We start from the raw sequence: 14,629 nt of genomic DNA on the forward strand, positions 1-14,629 counted from the left end.
GTGCAGTTAAAGGCAGTAATTGATTTCCTAGCATAGGTGTAAATCAGCTCCTTGTAGTAGCAACAGTTAGGAGGGTTCCAAGGTACCTCCCTGGAAAACCGTTAGGCTCCGCTGAATCTCTTCCATTAAAGTACAGAGTCACAGAGGAAGTAAACAAAATATTTGTTTTATAATAAGGGCACTGTATGTAAAAGCAAAATGATGCAAATTAATATCTTCAAAACCAGTAATTGAAAAATCTTTATGTAAAATCTTAACGGAAGTCACACTTATCTTGCTATAATTGCCTTGGACGAATTCATTTCACAAGAAAACATCAAACTGTTGTATAATTGCACCCTAAATACCTCACTAAGTGGTAATACAGATATATAAAAGCAGAGTGAAATAGCAAACAGATTTTTATGCAGTGATTTTTTTTTTTCCTGTTGAAAAAGTTTGCAGAATAGTTTAGTACAACACAATTAGCATACTGTAATTACTGATTTGTTCAAGGTATGTCAACACTGTGAGGAATTTTTCTTCATCTGTGTGTGCTGGTAATTGTTTAACACTGCAGCATTGGACACAACACTGTTTTTTTAGTTATACATACATGTATATATATATATTAATAAAAATTGCCATCCCTCTGGTCCTTTTAGCTTTGGTTAGAATGTTTACAATATTTGAGCAGTTGATTTAAAAATAATGTAATCCTTTGCAGACGCCCCCCACCCCCCCCACCCCTGTGGCATCCGAGTACCACCATTGCTGCATAGATCTGCAAATATTTACATATAATTCCATAATATAGTATAAATAGCAATATGGTACTTCCAGCTAAAGAAATCAAATTGCTTTTTAAGAATGAGGTGCGTGTGTGTAGATAATATTTATATAGGATTTTTTCAAATGACACACTAGTTTAGATTCTGTCCCATATCAAGTAAGAAAGGAAACATTTTTTTCTGGTGAACTATTCTAGAAACTAATTATATTATCCTAACTTACCAGAAGGTACATTGGTTTTGTAGTGTTTTGTTTTTTAAACAAAAGGAAATTACCTTGCATTTTGGAAGAGGAGGACAAGTGAGAGCTTATATTACAGGGACTGATTCTGTTTCCAGAGAAACCGGTGGAGTTAGTGCATGAAAATAGCTTCCAGGCGAGAGGAAGCCTCAGCTGGGAGGGCAGTGGGGGGACAAAGAGAGGCTTCTTCCTTCCTTCCTTCCTTCCTTGTTCTCCTTAACCTCACGGTGGATATTTACTTTTAATTAAGCAAAACTTGCGTTAAGGGTATTTACACATGAAAAGGCATTGAAATGCTGTTTGTTCATAGTCAGAAGTAATTAGCCTGAATTCATGAAAAGCATCATCAAGTCAAACCCGAGAGCCGATAAGAATTGAAAGCACTTAATATTTCGAATCGATCCCGTGGTACTGAGCCTTCCTACACTGCCCCGTTTCTGATCGTCCTGCTAATCTGTGAACCACTCCTGCCTGTGTCTGCTGGGAGCTTTAGCAAGGTCCCTTGAAGCAAGCCAAACTATAAGTATGCAGGTAGGAAAACAGTTTAAAATAGATTCAGCGGTCCCTAATGTACTTAAATCCCCACTTGGACCTTGGTTGCTTTTTTTTTTTTTTTTTTTTTTGGTTTGCTTCCCCTCCCCTTTATTTACCAGAGTGAAATTATCAGAGGAGGAAGATCTTCCTCCACGGCTGCCTTTAGAGTGCACGGAGCCAGCTGGAGCCTTTGGGATCCTACAGCTGCAGTGGAACAATCGGAGCGTATGTCCCCCCGCAGATCTCTGTACAGATATCCAGTATCCTTCCCTTCGGACTGTTTCCATTAGAAAAGTCGAATGTGGAGACTCGGGTATAAATGTTTACACACAGTCATATAATTACATAACATTAAACATTTTACATAGTTTGAGGTGAGCATCTTTTTAGACTTTTCAACATCGGGAGTGCAAGTTTAATGTAATCATTGCTTCTTTAACACTGAAAATATTATGGATTTATTTTTTAAAAAACTTAAAAATACTGCACCACTCCATAAACAATGTTTCCATTAAGTAGCTTGGAAAATTAGGCTTTATGTCAACATTTGTAAAAATTAGAATCTGATATAGGTCCCCTACAATTTTAAAATAGGTTACTTATCTGATTAAATTTTCGGTGGCATGTAGGTATTATACTTCACATTCTTTATACGGCAGCTGCTGACACTTGCACTGTCCGTAGCCGTTGATGATGATGAAGGGCCCCTCGTGGGTGGGTTCGTACTCGTTATAGGGTCCTTGGTCTGACATATTTGCCATATGCAGCCGTGTCTGGGATCGGAGCTGCCTGTGGTTTTGAATCATTGAGCACTGCCTAATTCTTCTTAATGTGGGAGGGCAGCACTTCCTGGAGATGAACACTATAAAAATGATAAAAAAGAAAGAAAACAATAAAGCCATTGTTCCTGTAATTACCCTCTGAGTGAAGATGGCATTGTTTGACTCGGGGAAATGTTCTTCGGTGGTAACGACCATGCCTGCCGTGGTTGGAATCTCTTTGTCTCCCATATGGAAATGAGAAGAGCTTATTCTTTGCGTGTACTCAGTGGTGGGAGCGGTGTACGTCGTAGCCACGGGGGTAACAACAGTTGATAAATTCCAGCAAAGCTGAAAACCATACACTGCATCCAGGATATCCTCTCCCTGGGTGTGGTCGGGGCTGTGGCAGAGGATGGAGTGCTCCCACCGACCTTGGAAGCCACTCAGCCATGTGGCCAAGGCGCAGATCTTTGGGCTGCATTCCCACAGATTGCCAGAGAGGCCCACGGTGGTGAGGGATGTCAGCGAGCCGAGGACCTTGGAATCCAGGGTGGTGAGCTTGTTGTTATCCATCAGGAGGGTTTTAAGGTTAGGCATAGTTTCAAAGACGGTTAGGTCGATGGCTTTGATTTCGTTCCCAGTCAGATCGAGCTTTTCTAAGGTGCCCCAGGTCCACTCCATCCCACACGTCAAGTTGCTGATTTTGTTCCACTGCAAGAAGAGCGTGTGCAGGCTGCTCAGCCGGAGGAAGTGAGCAAAATTAATCTTTGTCAGCTGGTTGTGCTCTAGGTGAAGCTCCCTCAGCTTGATTAATCCTGCAAATCCGTTGCGAGCCAAACTTCGCAAGCGGTTTGTGCTCAGATCCAGGAACTCCAGGCTACGACAGTCCCAGAACAGGCGGACCGGGATGGTCCGCAGGGAGTTGGATCGCAAGTGCAAGGTCTGTAGCTTGCGAAGGCCGTAGAAGAGCTCGGGGTGCAGAGAGGATAACTGATTAAAAGAGAGGTCCAAATTCTGCAGGTTAAGCAGCTGGCTAAAAGTTGTGTTTGGCAAATGAAAGATTTTGTTGGAACTTAAGACTAATTCCTTAAGTTTATACAGTCCTTGAAAAGAATCTTCTCTGACTGTTGCAATTTGATTATGATCTAAGTGAAGCCAAGTAAGTTGACTGAAGCTTGCAAACTGATCCCTTTCAAGTTCAGAAATATAATTGTGCCTCAGTGACAAACCTAGCGAGCCCTTTTCAGTGGTGTTTGGCACTGAGTGAAACCCCTGAGAGTCACAGTAAAAGAGCAGCTTCTCACAGCGACATTTTGGTGGACAAGCCATGCCCAAGGCAGGCAGCATTTTTAAAACCATACTCATTGCATATAGTGCTGCCAGCATACGAGCCCCTAATGGCCACTTGAAATGTAAGCCTGCAGAATATAATTTAGGAAAACAACAAGATAGGATAGCCTGATCAGTACACTTTGAACATCACGGTGGAAGATTTCACTGCAGATAACATTGCCATGCATTTCCGACAAGCTAGTTCTAAATGCAAGAAACAACTTACTACGAAACACAAAATACTCAGATATTACACTTAGGATAAGGCTTTATCTCCGTCCCGGAGGATTACAGTGTCACAATCAGAAAACACTTTTTTTCCCTTTCCTTTTCCCCCTCTTTTCATAAGGTTTGGTGCAGAAAAATCTGCTTTAGCACCTAACTGCTCCTTTCAAGCACAGCCAGGCATTCGTTATACAAGGTATAGAGAAACGCAGGAACTTACCCATTCTTTTGAGTACATTGGAGGTTGCATTCAGTCGTAGTTTGAGACTCAACGCCGTGAGTCTGGGAAAGGCTCTAATGTAAGACAGCCTTTGAATAATTTACTGGGTTTAGCATCCTTTGATATTAGTGCAAAATTGAATCCACGGCGTTCACTTGGAATATTCCTTTTGAAATCACTGGCTTGATCTCCTCTGACAGCTCTGCAATTTTTAAATCAACGCTTAATACAAGTTTTCATCCTCCGTGGCTGCTCAGCTGTTTAATTGAAGCTCACGTTTTCCTTTCCCGCAGCTGTGGCTTCCCTCGGTCCTAACTTGTTGATGGCAGATGGGTGGCTTATTGCTGAGAGAAGCTCCTGGAGTAGCATGAGTGCATTTACTGAAAAGGTTTTCAGGGAAGCGGTACAAGAATGGATTTGCTTATGCGCTGCGACCACACAGGGCTGTATATAGGCTGACGTCACCCGGTGACGTTCCTTTTGTTTGGGTTTTCCAGAAGCCTTGCTGTTTTAAAGCATCGTGGTGCATACAGCCGTCGCGTTAAAGACCCCTGAAAGAGGGGGAGAAGCAGCAGCAGTAGGAGCCCTTCGTCCCCGTGCTGGAAGGGAGAGGGAAGTCTTGCTCCAGCCCACTCCCCCCTCCTGCAGCGGGGCTGGCTGTGCAAAGCAGCGCAGAGCTGTGGTTGGAAGCACCTCGGTGCTGGCTGCTGCCAGCTTCCTCTTAAACCTGACTGCATAAAAGGAACTTTTAGACGCAAAGTACACGCGGCTGGAATCGAGGGTGCTGGCTGGCACCAGCTTTGCCCAGAGGTGAGAGGGCTTTGGCAGCTAAAAGCTGCGCCTGATGACTGCGCGCGCCTGCAGTCCCTGCGAAAGTGAGAGGGCAGGGCAGAGAAGAGTCGCTTAGATGGAGGTGCTGTGTCAAAGTGTAGCTCACAACCTGGCAGCAAAGGATGGGAGGGAATGTTTCCAGCGATGCAAAATTTCTGGAGAAAGCAAAGCTTGCGTGAGGGCACAGGGAAAACTTAATTGGAATCCAGATTGACAGTGTGCAGTTATGAAGTGAGAAGAATCTGTTTTTTTCCCCCCTCCAACGGTGCCTTTTGTAGTTGCTTTTTCCTGGGGACTGGAACGCAGGAGAGGAAATTGTGGAGCTGGCATTTACCGTGGGGGCTCGGGGCAGTTTGAGGCTTCCTTGTCACCACCAGTTACGTGCCAGTGTCAAATGGTGTGATGTGCCCCCCATGAAAAGGGGGCTGCCGCTGCCATTGGCACCTCGCTGCAGGGCAGGCCCATAACTTTTCCCCTGAGTGTTCCAGAGTCGCAGAAATTTGGCTCAGCAGGAGCAGTGACCCCGCAGAGCTGGCTGGAGCATGCAGGCATGGCGTGGAGGAGGCTAATGTGCTGCCGTGGCTGCTTGCTTTAGAAGTTCGTTGCCTTTTTATCCGGAGCAAACTCTCCTCCGGGGCAGCTGGTGCTGAAAGGTAAACGAACAGACTTGACTGAAATTTTTTTAGGGTTTCGGGAGGTTTCCATGCATGTGCAGGAAAAGCTTCAGAGCAGCTGCTCTAGCCTTGACTCGATGTGGGTGAGGCAGGGGGGGTGCAGGCTTCCTGCTCCAGGCAACTTGGATGAGCTTTTTCATTTTCACCTTGAGCTATAAGCAATAATGTAGTAGAAGGCACTTAAAAATGTTTACTGTGTAGCAGCGAGGTGTTGCTTACAACCTCAAGATGTGGTATGAGCTGAGAACAGCAACCTTACCATGCTGATGGAGGAAGATGATGGAATGGGGCCTACGAGAAGGCTGTAGTGGGACTTTTTACAAGGGCTTGTAGTGATAGGACATGGGGTAATGGGGTCAAACTGAAAGAGGGGAGAGTTAGATTAGAAATTAGGAAGCAGTTCTTCACTCTGAGGGTGGTGAAACACTGGAACAGGTTGCCCAGGGTGGTTGTGGATGCTCCATCACTGGATGTGTTCAAGGCCAGTGGGATGGGGCTTTGAGCATCCTGGTCTGGTGGGACGTGTCCCTGCCCACAGCAGAGGGGTTGGTGCCAGCTTTAACCCAAACCATTCTATGATTGTATCAGAAGAACATTTTAAAATAGCCATTTACCTTTGTTATTAAGCTTTGATTCCGTAAAGGTTCTTGACAAAACTATGACTTGCTGTTTTCTGCTTGCTTCTCCCTTCTCTGTTCCGTGGTGTAACTAATACTGACTGCAGTGCTTTTGTGGTGGGATGTCTCATCCTAAGCAGACTGAAGGGAATTGCAGGGCAGAAAGTAAAGCTGTGGAGAATGCAAGCTCTTTAAAAACAGACAAAAAGAAAACCTCAGACCCACTCAAAAACCAAAGTGAAACAAAAAAAAACCCGAGTGCAAACACATCAAGAACGTAACTGTCTTTAATGATAAAGCAAATTAGGAAATATCAGATAAATATCTTAAATTTCTCCACCGTAGTAAATGTTTTCACCTTTGCATTAGAGCAAAAGGAATACCTGTTAAGAAATGACAGAAACCTATTTGAGGAGTTTCTTTGTGTTTAATGTTTGCTGTATGAAAAGTGTAGCTGCTGAAATCCAGCCCCAGCTGCCTGAGGGAGCTCCTGCATGGAAGGACCTGGGCTTGGGCCTCCTATCACAGCTCATCGGGTGCAAAAATCCCGATTTGAAGTGTTGATTTAAATTCTAATAACATTTAAATACGATAACATGACATTTAAGTACAATAACATAACCTAACATTGGAATACGGTAACGTAACATTTAAGAGAAGTGTTCCGAAGGGTGTAATTAATAAAATGGCAGTGGCTGTAAGGTCCAAAGTTGCTTCTCTCCTGTGCCACCACTTTTTGCTGTTACCAGGAGGCTGAATTTAGGTATCTTTGGGAAACGTTTTGCTTTTCTGCATCAATATGTGTTGGTAGGTTCCTCCCACGTTAAGATTGTGTAATTTGGCACAGAGTTAAGAGTTAATGTTCAAACACAGTGAGTTGCTTCCTTTCTAAAGCTCACCATTCTTTGGCCTGTAACCAAACAAGGGCTGTTTAGCACCTTGCCAGTGACTTTCCTGATGAACTTTATGGGTGCTTTTCTTAGCAAGATGTGTTTTTATGTGCACTTGTGATGAAATAACAGATATTACCAAAAGCAAGCATTTGATTCTCATAAGCCTGCAGCTCCTGTGGTAATATTCACACTGTTCCTGGGAGCTGCCTAGAGTGTCGAGGTGTAGTAGGCTGAGAGTAAAGCCCCGCTGCCCACAAACTCGGGCAGTTGGGTTCCTCCCGAGACTGAACACTCGCTCGCGTGCCAAGGAGAGCCACTCCAGAGTGCCATCTGGGGCGCCTGGAGGCAACAGCCTGAACCCTCACGTGCGACATGGAGAAGGGAGAGTGGCATGAGGAAGCTTGGTGTAGGAAATAACCCTTTCAGGGGCTGCTCTCTTATCCCACTCCCTGAGCAGCAGCAGCAGAGCTGGTTTTCCTGCTAAACACACTGGCTGGAAAAGTAGAATTGCACCCTGAGGCTAACGTTGTCATTTAGTTAGGCTGACATCTTGTGGAAGCCTTCCGAGTGGATCAAGAACAAGAAACAAGGTAATTTTACTTGATGTGGATGTGGGCTGCGTGACTTTGTGGTGCTGTGGGCTCGGAGGACGGCAAGCCTGGAGCAGCCGCATGTGGCACCGTGCAGACAGACACCTCCTCCCTCTGCCCTGCCCGGAGACCAGAGAGCGGGGCAGTTCTTCATGGGTGTTGGCACATCAGGGATCACGGGGGTAATTGCTGCTTTTTCCCAAAAGACACCCTTTGTGCTGTGTCAGTAAGGCTGCGAGGACGAGGTGAGTGGCTGTCGCTCTTGACAGCTCCCTGAAAGGAGGTTGGAGCCAGATTGGGCTCTTCTCCCAAAGAGCAAGGGACAGGACAAGACACCAATAGCTTCAAGTTGCCCCTGAGGAGGTTTAGGTTGGAGCTGAGGAACAGTTTCTGCCCCTTGAGGGTTGTCCAGGGCTGTCCCAGGCTGCCCAGGGCAGTGGTGGAGTCCCCATCCGTGGAGGGGTTTCCAAGCCATGGAGATGTGGTGCTGAGGGACACGGGTCAGTGGGAACCTCGCAGTGCTGGGGAACAGTTTGGCTTGATGATCTGAAAGGTCTCTTCCAACCAAGGGAATGCCGTGTTTCTGTGATTCCCCTGCACGTGCTGCCACTCGGCTGTGCTCCCACGGAGCTGTTTTAGCAGCAAGCCCCAAGAACTGGGCGTGCAAGAAAAAGGCACGTTGAGGGTGATGGATCATTGACATACATGTCCAGCTCTTCAGGCTCTCTGCAGAGGTCCCCTGGGTGAGGGCAGCGGGAGGGCTGGGAATGAGCTCTCTTATATCTGGAGTGTGTTTGGAGCCCTTGGATCCTGGTAATGGAGGGGTGAGGACAGTATCCTTTGTAGGGGTGTAATTAAGCTAGATGTCACAGTTTTTCTCAGTAGCTCTGTGCTACTGATGGTGACCCATTGAGATTAACAATGAAAGTTTTGATATGTGGCTATAAAAACGTGATTACTCCTTGTAATCCTGGTGACTCTAACACAACATTTGTGCACCACCAACTGCCATGCTCCGTTACCTTTATAAATCAGTTGAGGTTAGATTTTCACATCAGTAGCTGTAGGAAAAACTTGGTTCAGTTCTTTGTTGTGATTCAGATGGCAGGGCTACAAAGAGAGCACCTTGTGAGGGAGATGGTGATTCCACTTGCCTCCCTGTGTATGCATCCCCTTTCTTTAAGCCATGAAAACATACTCCAGTTGAGGTAGTTGGGGGAGCTGGTATGGCAAGGATGCAGCAGTGACTGCTCGTGGTGCTTTCCAGGCAGGGTAGCAGTGATGGTGGAAGAGCAGAGATTACAAGGGATGGTGGAAATGAGCAATTTTTAACACCAGTTCTAGTCTCTCTGATAAAGATCTGATTTAATTTAAAGTAAATTTGCACTGTGGCTGGATTTCTTATCCGTGACACTGGACAGAGCTGTGATATCATCCTGCAAAATGAGTGACAGTAGCAACAAGAGCCTGTTAAATCTCCTGAATCTATTAGCTGCTTACTGACTGTGGAGCTTTTGATTCCCTCAGCTGAGTTTTGTGCTGAATATCTAAAAATCCTATTAGTAATCTGAATATTCAGGCTTTGCTGTTGTGAGGCCTCCTAACCCCATGGATAAGAGAAGCTGATAGTTGGGAGGTGTTGTGGTGCTGGGTCATTAGCTGGCTTCTCAGTGAAAGTGTAGACTAGAAACAAGGACCAGTTTCTTAATGGTAATTGCTTATGGAACAAATTAACCAGAGGTGGTAAACTGTCACTTGGAACCTTTTAAAACATGATGTATTACTTGAGAGAGAGACTAGCTCAAACAGGACTTAGAATCGTAGAACGGTTTGAGTTGGAAGAGGCCTTGAAGATCATCTAGTTCCAACCCCCCTGCCATGGGCAGGGACACCTCTCACTAGACCAGGTTGCTCAAAGCCCTGTCAAACCGTCTTGAGCACACTCAGTGTTGGAGCATCTCCAACCTCCCTGGGCAACCTGTTCCAGTCTCACCACCTGCATAGTGAAGAACTGCTTCCTAATTTCTAATCTGTCTACACTCTTCTCATTTGAGGCCATGACCCTTCGTCCTGTCACTACATGCCTATGTAAAAAGTCCCTTCCCAGCTTTCTTGTAGGCCTTCTTCAGATACTGGCAGGCCACAGTAAGGTCTCCTCAGAGCCTTCTCTTCTCCAGGCTGATTTGTTGAACTGTAGAGTGGAATCAGTGGGTAAAATTCATGGAGTGTGTGGGAGCCTGGACAAAGTGACTGTTGTGGCAGAGGATGATTTTCAGTGTTTTTATGTATGCTGGAGGGTTGGTGCAACCATGGGCTCTACAGCTCTTGATGTGCCCAGTGACCACTGTCCTGGTAGCTGCCTCCACTTGGACCTAACAGGGTGCAGTTGTTCCCACAGTTATGTGTTCTATGTTCCTTTTTATACAAAAAAAAAAGGCCAAAGAACTTCAGATGGGCAAAACTTGACATGCTTGTCTCTGGGCCAGGACCTTGGTTATAACTGGCTGTGAGGATTGAAGGTGTTAATGACCAGAGGGTCTCTGCAGCCACAGTGACGTGGGCGCCCTTCGCGTTTGCCCTGTTCTGCAGCCTTCTGAAGGAAGTTCTCTTAATACTTTAGATGAGCTCACATGCTAAAATTTCTGAATACCAACGAGGTGGAAATAAAGTGGAGCTGCCTTGCTAGAAGCTACCAGGTTTAGATTCCACAGCTGCTCTTGTGCTGATACGTGATGGAGCTTAATAGGAGGGGATCAACAGCATGGAAGGGTGCTGCCCAGGCTCCGGTGTGTGCAGAGCCTGCTTTTCAGGGTGTTCACACAGCACTGGCTGTGCTCTGGTCTGAGTGCCCATTAGTGGAAGCCATCTCTTGGTTTTCCTCTTATCTGAAAGGCATCTGGCTCTCACACACCGAGGCTGCTCTGGGCTGTGAAGCCAGGGACAGCAAAGTGGAAGCGATGGGTGGACTCACTTCAAAAGCATGCTCCTGCCTTGCATTAAAGTGGTAATGTAGGGGCACCCAGGGAGAAGTAAAACAACACTTCTTGGAATAGCTGAATATTGGGCTTTCTACAGAATAGCTGAGTATAAATCTTAGGTCCAAAGATATCCCTGGGAAAAAAACCCACGTGGACAGGGGGGTGCCACAGGTTCGTCAGAACGACCATGTTGCAATAGTAAACTGGTGTGAGGGCACCAGAAGATGCAGCTGTAGGTTTATATCTCGGAGCAGGTGTTCAGTTCATGCTGTGCTGGTTGGCAGTTTGGGATTTTTGGGTGAATTTCCCCCTGCCCACCTCAGGGTGCAAGCAGCACCCGCGGCCACCAGTGCCTGGACAAAGCCATGGTGTCCTGTGCACGCTGGATTGGGGACCTGCTGGCCTGCTGTGCTCTGGGTTTCATGGCCACCAAGCATGGGAGCAGCAGTAGCATTAATCTTCACTTTATCTAGAGACTTCAGCTTTGATTTTTGGATGTGGAGTGAAGAACGGGGCAGGTCTGCCGAAGGCTGTGGCGTAGACAGAACGAGCCCCTGGTTTGAATTTCAGTGGCTTTTCAGTTACCTTTCGTGATAAGAATCAAAGTCCTTCATCAGAGAGATGACAAATGGTCAATAAGTCATTAAACTATAATGTCATTACAGCATCCTAATTTTTCCTGCCTGATTTTGTTTAATTTTTATTTCTGCTGTAGAGTGGACTTCATATTTTAGATTCCAGGCTGCTTGCCCCAGTGTTGCAAACCAGCCTGTCACCTGCAGAATTGATAGCTGGCATACCCTCACTGGGGTGCTGCTAAATGGTTTTTCTTCTCAACAGGGTAATTACATTGATCATGGCTTGGAACTTCAGAAATTGGATTGTGTTTGTATAGTGTGTTTCAAAACTCGTAATGTATACTGTATTATACAGAAAAAACTCCCAGCAAAACCAGCCCCACCACCATTGTTTTATCTACCCAATTCAATACAGATTAGGATATTTTTGACTCAGTGTCTGCTTAGAAAGAGAGAAGTTGCCACTGCTTCTGGAAGAAAGAAGCTGCCACTGCTTCTTGGCCCCTTGCCCCCTCTTTAACAGCAGGGCTAAAACAAAACTTGCCATGTAGAACCTTGGTGAAATCCAGATCTCGGCAGGTGGGCCTGGATGTTTGTTTGAAATGTTGGATTTCATCCTTGACAAATGTTTTATAAGGGTTTTATTGTTAAGGTAATTGATTTTTTTTTTGGGCTTTTGACTGGCTGCTCCAGAGCAGTCCTTCTGTGATAGTGGGACATAAAGGTGTTCCTGGGTGTGATAATTGGGTATGAAGGTGTTCCTGGGTGTGATAGTGGGTATGAAGGTGTTCCTGGGTGTGATAGTTGAGCATGAAGGTGTTCCTGGGCGTGAAAATTTGGTATGAGGGAAGTACTGTGTCGAATGCACCGCCTTGTGGATTGCTTACGTGGTGCTTGCACCTGCCAGTTGAAGGCAGTGTGTGAAATGTTTGCAATCCACTGGCCTTGGGCAATCTCAACAACCAAGGCTGTAGAAGACAGAAGGTTGGTGCTGGGCCATTCTGGACTCGATACCCTGCCAGCTGTGGGGTGGTTGACAGAGGTGGCAGAAAAGAGAAATCGAAAACTTGGAGGTAGAATATGGTCTCCAGCTGATGAGGAACAAAAAGAGTTTGAGGTTTATGAACCCATCCTGTGCTTCTGTATGCAAGCTGAAGAGCATTAAAGGTAAGATCTTAAGATGTCAGATGTTACTGTACTGCCCAAACCAGCCAGGAGGAGAGTGCTTTGTCAGGGAGCTGTAGACTTACTTCTAGTGTGCACAATCACTTAAAATAAAAACGGAATGAAAAAGAAAAAGCAGCTGGCAATGTACTTGAATAATGCTGGGCTTACTTTGAGACCTTGAATAGCTGTTTACCTCTTTGTCTCTTGTTTTGCAGGCTGGACGCAAGGAAAGAAGCGATGCGCTGAACTCTGCGATTGATAAAATGACCAAAAAGACCCGAGATTTGCGCAGACAGGTGATTGATACAGAAAGCTGACCCTCGTTGGGACAGATGAGTGCACTTCTGCATCACTGGTGGTTTGCTTCCAGTGGACAGTGGGCTTCCCTGCTTGTAGCTTGAGTTTAAAAGCAGAAGCTTCCGGCACCTGTTTTCTTTGAGGGCGGGCTTTATGTAACATGAATCTTTTGTCCGTTGGGTTTTTAAAGCACTGTCTTCCTTTTTTTTCAAGTAAACGTGAATACGGATCAAGTTGGTTGAAGAAGTGTTTTTATTCTAGAAGAAAAATAAAAAAAGTTAAATCAGCCTGTTGTTTATTGAACTAAGGAAAAGCAGCAAATTTACTCAGACAAAACCAATATGAACTGCTAAATCAATATTTGTGGCCAAATGGGTGACTTGCACTTATATAACTAATCCAGTTTTTTAAGGAGATTTAATTTAAATTGACAAGATATAGACAAGACTTAGTGCAGGGGAAGCCTTGACCACACAAAGGAAAAAGGATCAAGGACAAAAGTACTTAAGCTTTATGTATTAATACAGTAAAAGGGAAGGAGCAGTGGAACATGACTGAAAAATACCTCATTCTCTTCTTTTTATTTTAGCTCCGCAAAGCTGTTATGGACCACGTATCAGACTCTTTTCTGGAAACAAATGTTCCACTTTTAGTATTGATTGAAGCTGCCAAGAATGGGAATGAAAAAGAAGTTAAAGAATATGCCCAGGTTTTCCGTGAACATGCCAACAAATTGATTGAGGTAAGATGGCACAAATTAAAATTAAATTATCATCTAGTGAAATTAAGGTAAGACTAGGCAAACTACATTTTTCAATACTGTTGAAACAAATAGCAAAATCTGTAATGCATTTGCTTTTAAAGTGTTATATTGGTGAATTTAAATAAAATTTAATTTAATATTTAAGTAATTAAAAATGTAAGCTCATCAAAGAGAAGAAGCTACTGTTTCAAAGGTCATGTAGTTTTAGATATTGTACAATGTGAGTATATTATGCTGTTCCCTTTACTTGTTTTTTTTTAATTGGAGATCATGTTATCACAGCGTGGTGGGAGCTTGAAGGGACCTCTGGGGAGGATCACCTCATCCAACACCCCTGCTGCACCAGGTCACCCACAGCAGGGTGCCCAGGATCACATCCAGGCAGGTTTGGGATCTCTCCAGAGAAGGAGATTCCACAATCTCTCTGGGCAGCCTGCTCCAGGCTTGGCCACCCTCAGAGCAAATAATTCTTTCCTCCTGCTCAGATGGAACCTCCTGGGTTCCAGTTTGTCCCTCTTGCCCCATGTCCTGTCACTGGGTACCACTGACAAGAGTCTGGTCCCATCCTCTGGCCCCCTGCCCTTTAGATATTGATGAGCTTTAATCAGATCCCCTCTGAGGCTTCTATTCTCCAATATAAACATCCCCAGGGCTCTCAGCCTTTCCTGGCACAGAGATGCTCCAGGCCCCTCGGCATCTTTGTAGCCTCTGCTGGACTCTCTCCAGGAATTCCTTGTCTCTCTGGAACAGGGGAGCCCAGAACTGGACCCAGTACAGGATACAATATCAGTGTAGCCTCACTAGGGGCACTACTGTCCCACAGAGTAGAGCAGGAGGAGAAACTCCCTTGACCTGCTGGCCACACTCTTGTGAATGCACCCCAGGAGCCCACTGGCCTCCTTGGCCACAAGGGCACATCATTAGCTCATGGTGAACTTGCTGTCCTGCAGCACTCCTGGGTCCTTCTCTGCAGAGCTGCTTTCCAGCAGGTCACCCCTGCACCTCTCCTGGTGCAGGGGGTAATTCCTCACTAGGTGGAGGACACTACATTTGCCCTTGTTGAATTTCAGTAGGCTCCTCTCCAGCCAACTTTCCAGCCTGTCCAGGTCAGTGTGGTGATATAGAGTAAGGGAGACTGTGCCATGCATGTCCTGCTGA

The 14,629-nt window shown here is 45.5% G+C and overlaps 2 protein-coding genes across 2 annotated transcripts in view; one reads left to right on the forward strand and one right to left on the reverse strand.

Annotated features, from left to right (window-relative positions):
- Positions 1-1,982: 1,982 nt before the first annotated feature.
- Positions 1,983-4,506, reverse strand: LRRTM2 (leucine rich repeat transmembrane neuronal 2). Its single transcript, XM_008942918.1, has 2 exons — positions 4,084-4,506; positions 1,983-3,724 (listed from the first exon to the last, which is right to left on the reverse strand). The coding sequence occupies exons 1-2, from the start codon at positions 4,085-4,087 to the stop codon at positions 2,178-2,180; spliced, it is 1,551 nt and encodes a 516-aa protein (XP_008941166.1). The 5' UTR covers positions 4,088-4,506; the 3' UTR covers positions 1,983-2,177.
- Positions 4,507-12,629: 8,123 nt separating this feature from the next.
- CTNNA1 (catenin (cadherin-associated protein), alpha 1, 102kDa) overlaps positions 12,630-14,629 on the forward strand; it is a 47,782-nt gene continuing 45,782 nt past the window's right edge. Inside the window, exons 1-2 of the mRNA XM_008942919.1 lie at positions 12,630-12,707; positions 13,298-13,450. Of these exons, the coding sequence (XP_008941167.1) occupies positions 12,675-12,707; positions 13,298-13,450 (186 nt within the window). The 5' untranslated portion in view covers positions 12,630-12,674. The remainder of the gene's footprint in view (positions 12,708-13,297; positions 13,451-14,629) is intronic.

Source organism: Merops nubicus, unplaced genomic scaffold (genome assembly GCF_000691845.1).
Source record: "Merops nubicus isolate BGI_N331 unplaced genomic scaffold, ASM69184v1 scaffold3236, whole genome shotgun sequence".
In the NCBI taxonomy this organism is placed as follows: Eukaryota; Metazoa; Chordata; class Aves; order Coraciiformes; family Meropidae; genus Merops; species Merops nubicus.